The sequence below is a fragment of the Solanum lycopersicum genome, chromosome 1 (genome assembly GCF_036512215.1).
Source record: "Solanum lycopersicum chromosome 1, SLM_r2.1".
Classification (NCBI taxonomy): Eukaryota; Viridiplantae; Streptophyta; class Magnoliopsida; order Solanales; family Solanaceae; genus Solanum; species Solanum lycopersicum.
In genome coordinates, this window is record NC_090800.1 from 4,905,361 (window position 1) to 4,916,491 (window position 11,131).

At 30.6% G+C, this 11,131-nt stretch overlaps 1 protein-coding gene across 1 annotated transcript; it reads right to left on the reverse strand.

Moving 5' to 3' along the window:
* Window positions 1-5,237: 5,237 nt before the first annotated feature.
* On the reverse strand, window positions 5,238-10,739 carry LOC101267836 (protein MICRORCHIDIA 7-like). Its single transcript, XM_069296573.1, has 19 exons — window positions 10,270-10,739; window positions 9,122-9,196; window positions 9,001-9,035; window positions 8,839-8,917; window positions 8,632-8,724; window positions 8,408-8,492; window positions 8,215-8,290; window positions 8,004-8,132; window positions 7,808-7,906; window positions 7,626-7,727; window positions 7,313-7,474; window positions 7,107-7,202; window positions 6,769-6,820; window positions 6,572-6,683; window positions 6,123-6,486; window positions 5,991-6,043; window positions 5,845-5,908; window positions 5,673-5,762; window positions 5,238-5,566 (listed from the first exon to the last, which is right to left on the reverse strand). The coding sequence occupies exons 1-19, from the start codon at window positions 10,664-10,666 to the stop codon at window positions 5,477-5,479; spliced, it is 2,253 nt and encodes a 750-aa protein (XP_069152674.1). The 5' UTR covers window positions 10,667-10,739; the 3' UTR covers window positions 5,238-5,476.
* Between the last annotated feature and the right edge of the window lie 392 nt (window positions 10,740-11,131).

An 11,131-nucleotide genomic window follows, 5' to 3' on the forward strand; every position in this document is an offset into this window, starting at 1 on the left:
CATAAAAAATTTGAATACTTATTTTTAAATAATAGTTCAATTTTTTTTTTCATTAATTGACAAATACTAAATAAACGTTTATCAATAGCATTCACATAAACGACATCTCAAAATTATTTTTATAAATAAATTTATTTTGATTGCAAAAGTTCTTTTTTCCATCATCATATTAAATATTATATTCTTTCATATTAAATAAACCAAATAAATACAATTAATATTATGACAAATAAAAATATTAACATTTTAAATAAATATCGAAAGTGTTGATAAATAATCCTATTAAATGATAAAATATTGCTATTTTAAAAATATTTTGGCAAGTGAAGATGAACTGAACCAATAATGGGTCATTGTTCAATTTAATGCAAAGTTGAGATGGGCTAAATTATAGGTTATAGCACAACTTAGATAACTTGATCATCATTTTTATTAAAATAGCGGACAAGATTCAAGAGATTAAAAAAAGGTAACAAAATATATATTTGTATGCTATAGCAAAGTTTGTATAATTGCGCTCCATATTAAACATATATATGTATAATTCGCTATACATATGCAATTGAATCAAAGTGTATAAAATGAGAAAGAGAAAGAGACTTGGGCAGAGAATTGTATAAAACGAAGTGTATAAAGGAAGTATATAAAACGAATTGTATAATTATAAGTGTATAGGACGATCATATACATTTTGAATTAGCATAAAACGAGAAAGGGAGAAAGACAAAAGAAAACTTGGGCAGGGAATATACAATTGAATCGAATTGTATAAAACGAGAAAGAGAAAAATTATATACAATTTGAATTTGTATAAAACGAGAAAGAGAAAGACGAAAGAGACTTGGGCAGGGAAGTACTTTTATTGTATAATTATAAGTGTATAAGATGGAGATATATGTATTTGCATGTGTATATACAGTTTTCTCTCGCTTTATACAATTAGAAACACAATTTATACGATTCTATTGTATAAAACGAGAGAGGCGAGCGAAGGAAGCGAGCGAGAGAGGAAGAGAGGCGAGCAAGAATATGAGGGAGAGAGGGACTGACAAACAGTTTGCTATGTAACACAAATAAATTAGACGGTAGCTACTATATTTATTTTACATTATTAGTTTGTCATTCTATACAATTATTCCTTAAAATAGTAGGGAAATTTTTCAAAATAATAATATTTTCAATATTTATTAAAAATGACAATATTTTAGTTTGTAATGGGTTGATTTATGTATTTTTTTTTCTTTATTTAATTTAACATAATATAAGTAAGAAATAGCAAATTAAAGAAAATCAAGGAGAGAAATATTTCAAATTAGAGTAAGTTGCTAAAAATCTTTATTACTTTCCTTACAAAAGATTATGAGACCTCAAATAGGTGGTCTCTTCCTTCTTCCTAGAGGCCATTGTTTGTCCTTGTTTTTATTGTTATGAAACTTTATAATAATACCTTAGAGTTTTATCTATTAAAAATTTTGATTTTTAAAATTTACAAATTTGATCACCACTAGTTTTATATGTTATTTGACATACTTTTCTCATAGTTTATTTATTCTTTAACAATAATTTTTTTTCTTTCCTTGTATTCATTCTAGTTTTCATGTTGTATTTTTATATGTTATTTGACATACTTTTCTCACAATGAATTTATTTTTTTACCATAATTTTGTATCCTTTCCTTGTATTCGTTCTAGTTTTCATTTTATGTTTTTATATGTTATTTGACATACTTTTCTCAGAATGTATTTATTTTATTTACTAGAATATTGTATCCTTTCTTAAATCGTATTCATTCTAATATGCATGTCATTTGCATTTGTATTCATTCTAGTTTTCATGTTGTATTTTGTATAATTAAACTTGTATTTCTTTATTAGTTCGTATCATTCTAATAAATATGTCAAATGAATCTGTAGTTATTTAAGAAACATATTTGTATTAATTTTATTTTTTATTGTGTAGTTTATTTTTCTCTCCAAAATTATGTTTCTTTCCTAAATAATATATTCTAATAGATATATTATTTGTATTTGTATTTATTCTAGTTTCTATATTATATTTTGTATAATGATTAAAAAAAATTTAAAAAACTTAATAAAATCATAAATATATGATGCGTATTAAAACAAAATCACATAAATAAACAAGATTTCCGTGGTGTGTATAATTGAAGCTTTAAACAATAAATAAAAAAATTAAAACGTATTATTGAACTAACCTTGCCACCCAGAAACCTGCTTGAATAAATAAATAGATTTAGATTATAAGAATCCTTGGTAAGTTCAGATGAATCTAAACTTAATCAAGAGATTTGATGAAGAATCTTGAAATTTGGGGAAAGATGAAATGTGAAAATGGGGAAGAAAGATTACAGGCGAAGGAAAAGGTAAATTGAATTAGTTAATTTTTTTTAAACATAAAAATCGTTATCCATATTTTAGTCCAATAAATGAATTTCTATAAATAAAATAAAATTAATAATACTAAAATATATCAAAATTTGAATATATAAATTTTATAAACATGTTGTCATTTTACTATGTAAAAAAATTATTGTTATTTTGATTAATTATGTTAGTAATGTTGACTTAACTGCTAAATTTTCTAAAAAAGTAACATGAGAGAGGAAGTGAAAGGGAGAGGAGGGGAGTGTGGGAGCATAGGCGGAACTAGGAGTGTACATATTCCGGTTAGTGAGAGGTTTTCAAATATCAAATTAAATTATTTGTTTCGAATTTTTAAATTTACAAATAAAACTCGGGTTTTTCAATCTCGATTTTTTTCCGAGTTTTTTGGATTTTTCGGTAAAGTATTCATAGAAACATATCATTTATTTGTAATTAAAATATTTCACTAGTCCTGCCAAAATACAAATCTATAGTGTTTCTCAAGAAAATAACACAAAATATGATATGATTAATGACGCTAAAATATCCAAAAAATTAATAATCATAAGATCGCGTAAAACAAATGTTGTAAATTAACAAGTCATAATGAAAATGATCATACTTTAAAAAAACTAAATTATGCTAAAATAAGTTACATGGCTAAGTATTCAAAGAAATTGAAATTAGATTGTGTATGTTAATAGTATAAGCCAATGTAAAACTAAAAAATACACATTCAATATTATTGTCATTTTGAGTGTTGAATTGATTTCCTTTTTGCATTTGTATTAATTTGATTTTGATTTAAGCTTTAACATAAGTACCAACATCTGTGGACTATAATCTTTATTAAATTATTCAGAATACTAAGTTTCGAACTTAAAATAATAAATTAAAATAAAAAAATATGAAAAAGTATAAGAACTATTTAAAAATTATATAAAAATAATATTTTTATGTATAAAATAAAATTTTAAAATTATATATAATGTTTGGTTGGTTCGGTCTTCGATTTATTTTTTTAGTTAAAATCAAACCAATCGAATATAGTCGAACATTTCTTATCAATATCAAATTAATTCAAACCAAACTACTAATCATTTTTTTTTCAATTTAATTCGATATGCGATTTGATTCGATTTTTGATACAATTTCGTAAACCCCCTATGCAAAGGAAAGGTGTTGCAACATGTACAGGATGCCTAAGTTTAAATCGTCGCATCTGGATTTTGTTTATTTTATTTAATGTGGTATGCTTTAAAAATGTTATGTTATTAAAAAATAGGAAATTACGCGGATAAGCAAATTTTTACTATTTAATTACTCATCATAACTATAGTTTGCTATAATTACCACTCGCGACTAACATTATACATTAATTACGTGAGTTGACTTTGAGTTTGTATAATTAGTCATGTTTGTATATGTATAATTCGTCAGGATATACAAATAAATATGTATAATATATAATTTTTTAGCCTATATACATATATAATTCACCTCTCTCCCACTCTCTGCCCTCTCTCGCTCGCCTATCTCCTCACTCTCCCAATCTCGCTTGCCATTTATACGAATGTATATGCATAATATACATTTATATACAATTATATACATATACAAGTCACCTCTCTCCCACTCTCTGCCCTCTCTCGCTCACCTCTCTCGATCTCGCTCGCCTCAATCCTCTCTCTCCTAGTCTCTCTCACTCTTTTTGTCTTCCTCTCTCGATATCTCTTGCCATATATACAATTACATATGTATAATATACAATTATCTAACCAATATACATATACAATTCACCTTTCTCCCAATCTTTTCCCCTCTCTCTCTCCTCTCTCCTCTCTTTCCCAGTCTCGCTCGCCTCTCTCCTCCAAATGACATGTAGCTACAAATTGTAATTATCAAACTATAGCTATAGAGAATAATTAATTATTTTTAAGTGGCCACATGTGAAAGTTTTCCAAAAAAATAGACCCTTTGCAAAAAATTGTTGGCGACTCAAGTTCAATTCCCCATGACTACATTTTTTTTCTTCTATTTTTACTTTAATTTGGACACTCTTCACAAATTTTCTGCTTACGTTATTGGTAGAGAGTAGAGGGCTAACTTTTTCTTATTTTTAATTTACTATGAAACTCAAAATCAGATCAATCATTTTAGCTTATGTATTAAGTAATTTCAAATTATTTAAATGAAGAAGGTTCTAAAATGCTCTTAAAATATGAAATTTGTTACAATAATATATTGCCCTCCATCCACCTTATGAGTGTGAGCTTGAGAGTATTTTTGAACAAAAATGTTAACCTCAGGAATATTAAGGGGGCCAAAAGCTAGACGGGGATAGTATTGTACCAATTCAAACAATTAAGGGACAATTCAAACCTTTCTTCGTGATAATTATGCTAACATATATACACTACATAAAAATGATTATTAGTGACAACTAATTTCTAATTGTCGCAAAATATGTATTTTAGCAACAACAAACACTCTTTATATATGTCCCTAAAGCTTTTAGCGACATTAATGATTCTAACGACACTTAACTAATGCTGATAAAGACTTTCACACTCTTTATTAATGTCAGTATTTATTGCCGTTAAAAATTATTTTTGTTATAGTGATATTAATAGCAGTCTATAATAACAAAAAAATAAAATGAAATAAACAAGTATACATATATAAAAATCTCAATCTAGAGTTAAACCTCAAAAGCCAAAATTAAACATTTTGGTCAAAGATTGGACATCATGATGGGTCTAATTGATTTATGATGGATCTACTTTGGCTTAGCCCAAATAAAACCATCATCAAAATCACTCTAGCCCAAACCCATTAAAATTCGAGCGGATTAGATACGACATATAAGTTTGAGCTAATTTTGCCACCCCTATAATATTACTATACTCCGCGCAAAGGTAGCATGATGGATTATTACAATATAACTAAATATCTTGCATATTAGAGAGCTTACATTCTGTGCAAAGCAATCAACTTGTTCACAAAACAAGCCATTACTAAAAACTATAATACATGACAATGTCAAATTGACTTACTACTAGTCATACATTGAACTCTACATCGATCCTTCCTCAATGTTCGCGCTTGACACTTGTAAATGGCATCCTTTTTCCTAGCAACTTCACTTTATCGCGCAGTTCTTGGTTGATAACAGAAGATTCCTAGCCAGAACAAGGCGAAAATAAATGAAGTTGGGACAGTCGCATAGTCTTTGCATAAAGCTAAGAGGGAGCAAATTAGTAATAACAGAAAAAATGACAATTTTACCCTTGATCGTTTTCGTTCTTCTAATAGCATGTGAGCTAAATTATCATGATTGCTGTTCAAATCTGTTATCAACCTTTGTGCTGCTTTGAGCTGATAGTATGTGCAATTAGACGATTAGAAAAAAACTATGTTATACGAGGGACAAAGATATCGAATATCAATCATCACTTACTTGGCCTTCTAGGCTTTTATTCTTGTCTCTTTCATACTGCAGATCGCGTAAAGCCTGTTGTAAACTGCAGGAAGTAAACAGATATAACTCCGTTAAATTTGTGAGGAGAGAGCATCAATTGTTCAACTTATTGAGTATTTACTGACCGATCCTTAGTAACGTGATCCTCTTCTCTCAAGTTGGATGAAGTATCTTGTATCTGTTCATAACGGATATGAGAAGAGAGTCATCCAACAGACTTAGAAAAACTTGGAGTGGTCCGGTGTATTTGCATTTACCTTTACACCCAAATTCGTTGAAATTTGACGAGTTGGCCTATTTGATAACTCTCTCCACATAGTCTGGTTTGTTGCTTGTATCGAAGAGTGGACTTGTCCTGTCTTGTGTTCTCCTCCGGTGCATTTTGATCTTGATTTGTCGTGACTGGTTGTAGGGACATCACGACTGGTTGTAGGGACATCTCGACTAGGTGTATGGGCATCACGACTAGTTGTATGGACATTACGACTGTTTGTATGGACATTGGATGAAAATCGGGAACACGAGTTGCTTTTAGCAGAGGTGTTTGTTTCATCCTCAGAAGAGACACTGTGCTTTACACTGCGACGATCAGCATAACCAATTTCATGGCAATTATCACGCCTGTTGAAGACATCTCCTCAATGAAACATCGTAAATGAAAGGAAACTTATATAATGTTGAGAGGAAGAAATCAGTTGAAACATACCAATACTGCTTCTGCATAAATTGTAAACGTGCCTCGAGTCTAGCAAGCACAATCGTGCGTTCAAAATCCTGTTTATCATGAGCTGGTTTAACAAAATTAGCTTCTAAGACGCCTGTATCACGCAAGAAAAACAGAAGGTGAAAATAACATCAACCGTCGTTTCATTGAATCACACTGATTACTCATGAAAATAGAACCTATCGCTCCACGACCATCACTTCCAGCAGCATTCCACACCCTCCAAAAAGGCTGACAAAAAACGAATACATCAGCTAAGCAGAGTAATCGAAAAGAAGAATACTGCACGCATTAGGTTAACTTAAACGTATTGGTCCAACTACTGACATCTATAAGATAGTCGATTTACCAAGGCCTACTCCAGCCCGTGATATAGATTTCTCACGTGATTACTCAACTAAAAGTTATTATCTCAGAAAGTCTGAAGAAGAATAGAACTGAGACTTCCTGAGATAATAAGTAACCATCTGAGAAATCAACGCCAATATTATGATGTGTTGAGTGAGGGAAAGGTAACCTTAATGAGCCGATTCTTGTGATACACGCTGAAACCTTGAACATCGATGTGATGTTCTGCATCCTTTACAAAACCAATAGTTACCACAGCGACCGCCTGTTATGAGAAAACCAGTTATTGTTAGAAAATCCTAAACTGTCAAAATTACTCGTAAAAAATATCTAAAATCATCAAACTTGGAAATTTAGAAGAAAAAAAGAGGTTACATTTGGATCTTTGGATGTTTCGTCACCAATGGGTTGAGGTCTATACGTATTCTTCTTGGCATGATTCATATCGTCAACCAAATTATGATGCTCAACATCTTCCCCACGCAAAATGATTCGAAATCCAGGAGCAAGCCTCAAATACAAAATTGAAGCATAACTCTGTAAACACAACCAAATTTCGTTTAACGCGATTCTTTTATACTTTTTCCTACACCTTGTTAAAAGTACTAACCAACAAAATGAACGTGAAGTCGATTTTGCAGCAGCTATCTCTGGTTTGCAAATAAAAACTTAAATTCATCATATTTACCCTTAAAGAATGTTGATAAGTTAGAAAATGCCTGGAGTTGGGATATATTTTTGCCATCTCAATCTTCTTTTCGTCTCGACTAACACCCTTTATTTGAATGTCCTGAAGACGATACAAACCATCCAACAGTTAAGAAAATGACGATAGGATATGGCTTATGCAAGAAAAAAACAGAATACTACATGTGGATCGGTGTCAAAATCAAGTTCAGTTTCTCCTTTTTCATCCTCCCAGAGATTGTATATGATTATTCGTGTTCCTTGATTATCCAACAATTCAAACTACAACAACGAAGAACGATAACATTAGGTACATATAGTTAGTACACGTTAAAAACCAGAAAATACGCGCCAAAAATGAAGATAGTTCTTAGTTTACCTGCAGGAAGAGATCCTCTTCACTTTCAAACGGAGACCATTGTACTATCGTGTCTGAATTTCTTTTCCAGTCATCAACTGAAGATCGAACCAACATTTCCCAAATTTCTCCTCTCTTTACAAAATCAATCTTCACATTACCAAACACAAAAAACCGTATTAAATGTTTTACGAATATGATAAATCATAGAAGCCATGAAGCTAACTCATACCATAGGAACAATGATATCTTCTTTTCCTGTGTTCCTTAAGAACGTATATGACAACATTCCAACACTTTGTGTTGTGCTACACAACATAAAAAACAATACATTTACTTCTATAACTCCGATGCTAAAATCAATCGTTAGGAAGAGAACTATATAAGAAACAAGCAAGTAAAAGTTACTAGCATGATATAAGTACCTTAGTCCGTCCTTTCCCTGACAACGCGAGAACACAATCACATCTCCCCCGAGTCTCATACTACTTGTTTTGAAACCATTTCCGTCTTGCACAACATAAGAAAACTATAAGGCAATTGTTGCATACCGAAAAACAGTTTCACTCCAAGCATATTTTTTAGTCACAGACGAATAACAGAACAAAGATGGTTTGGTTGTTACAACGATATATATGTATAAACTCACATTGGCCTATAGTATTTGCTAATTTGCTTTTTGCTGAGTATCTGAGAGACATGCATTGGCGCATTTTGTCAGGAGTCATGCCACCACCATTATCTGAAGTCCAATTTGTAAAAGAATTAACTCAAGGAATTACAAGAACGCGGAATCTCCCAAAAACTCTTAGGAATCCAAATAACGAACAACTCTTGGGAGAGTCAATGAATATACCTTCAACTAATATCATTTTACCCTTCTCTTTCTTATTGTCAAGAACATCTACGCTAACATACGTAGCTCCATTGCAAACCTGGAGGGAATAATATTTTAAAGAAACGAAACGAGGGAGAACAGAGAAGGACATAAAGGAACAGGAAACTACAGCACGTGTACCTCGTCCATAGCATTATCAAGAAGCTCAGCAAAAGCTGCAAGATCGCGAAAATATCAACAAAGGGAAATCTTCCAAATAGAATTGAGGAACATGAAGGTAAAAAAAAGGATCAAACTTTACCTCCCAACGCCCATTTATGACTCGTGGCATTTGAATGCAAGAATTTCGGATGAACCCTCACATGATCCATGCCTTCTGCAAATACGAATGAAATCAAAGTAATATGAAGAATATGCTCTTCAATTGTTCGAGAGTACTATAGGTTCAATCTAGTCAACTACACTCTATATTTCATCTCAAATTCAAGTTATTCATGTGTATACATAGCTACATTGTGCAATTACTTCAAAAACTATATAATAGGCAAGGACAACATGAGTAAATATAGTATAGATAGTCTAAAAGAAATTGTACATATATACTATATGTTGAATCATGTTACTTTTTCATATTACTATTACTTTTATATACTTCTCGTCCTTTGATTTCTATTACTATCCGTTGTTCCTAGACTCTAGTACTTCGATAAGCCTACTATTTTGTTGCAATTACTGTAAATTTTTCATATTAGTGTTACTCTTCTAGTTCTTGTCCTTCAATTTCTGCTACTATCGGTTGTTTCTTCTACTTTAATTAACCCTATAATTTTTATTGTAGACATAGTCATGGTCAATTTTTCATATTAGTATTCGCTATAGTTCTTGTCCTTCACTATAAGAAAACTGTGAGTTACATAAGGATTTTCTTGGGGATTAGTAGGAAAATTTGCACGAAAATAAGTTTCCTACGAATTTTCATACTGATCTGCAGAAAAATCCCAATGTAATTCACATTTTTCTTATAGTGCTTCAGTTTTTCTACTATCTGTTGTTTCTTGTACTATTTTGTTGCAGTTACGGTCAATTTTTCATATTAGTACTACTCTTCTAGTTCTTGTCCTTCAATTTCTACTACTATCTGTTGTTTCTTATACTTTATTTAACCCTACTATTTCATTGTAAACATAGTTATGGTCATTTTTTCATATTAGTATTGCTTCATAGTTCTTGTCCTTCAGTTTTCTACTGTCTGTTATTTCTTGTACTATTTAAACTTGGCCTCTATACCCCACTTGTTTGTTTAGACCGCACATTATTAAAAATTCTGAGTTTACCACTTGTATCTCTATACCCCACTTGTATACCTCACTTGTATGTTTAGACAACGCACATTATTAAAAATTCTGACTTCACCACAATACGAAAATTAATGAATATAGAAAACAATACCTGCATGACCAGCAGCAAAACCACCATCAATCCCTTCATAATCACCAGCTTTCCAAAATTGCTTAGTAGATGCAACAACAACTTTTTCTTGACTCACTCTAAATTCATTATTATTTCTTACAACAACTTCAAGTGATTTGTTAAAAGCCAAACGCTCTTCTGGTGGAAGTGGATCAAGAAATCCCACTGGCAAAGCCGCTTCAACTTTCATCTTTTTCAACGTACTCCGTCTCATATCATTATCATTATCATTATCATCATCTTCACTATCACTATCGAAAAAACGCGAAAAATTACTTCCTTTTATCCCTCCACTACTACTATTTACACAAATCATTGATGTATTTTCATCATCTACATCTATGATTTCTTGCTTTATCTGGTGAGTAGAACTCATGATATTGTGTCACACACACCAAAAAAAAAAATATAGAATAAAAAACTAGGGTTTTTTTTTTGTTGATGATTAAAAGTTGTTTGTGTTTGGAACAAATTGTGAAATTTATTTGACGGTTTTTTTCCCCTTAAATATGTGGGAAAAAAATATTAAACCGTCTTTTTACGTGGTTTAGGATTTATAGAGTTATATATAAAGTTGGCGCCAATGTGGAGTACATGGCCATGTAATTAAATCAAATTTAATTGAAAAATATAATTATAGTTTGTCAAAATATTAATGTGAATTATTTTTTTAAAAAAAATTATTTTGTAATGCTTAAAGTATTAGTATTAGTGTTTTTTTAATTTGTATATTTGTGATTATTAGACCTCCAATAGAAAATGTTGATTAACATTTTTATATCCTTTAAAAGTGAACGTATTAAGTATTTGTTATTATTTTTATCGAATTCATTTTAATTTT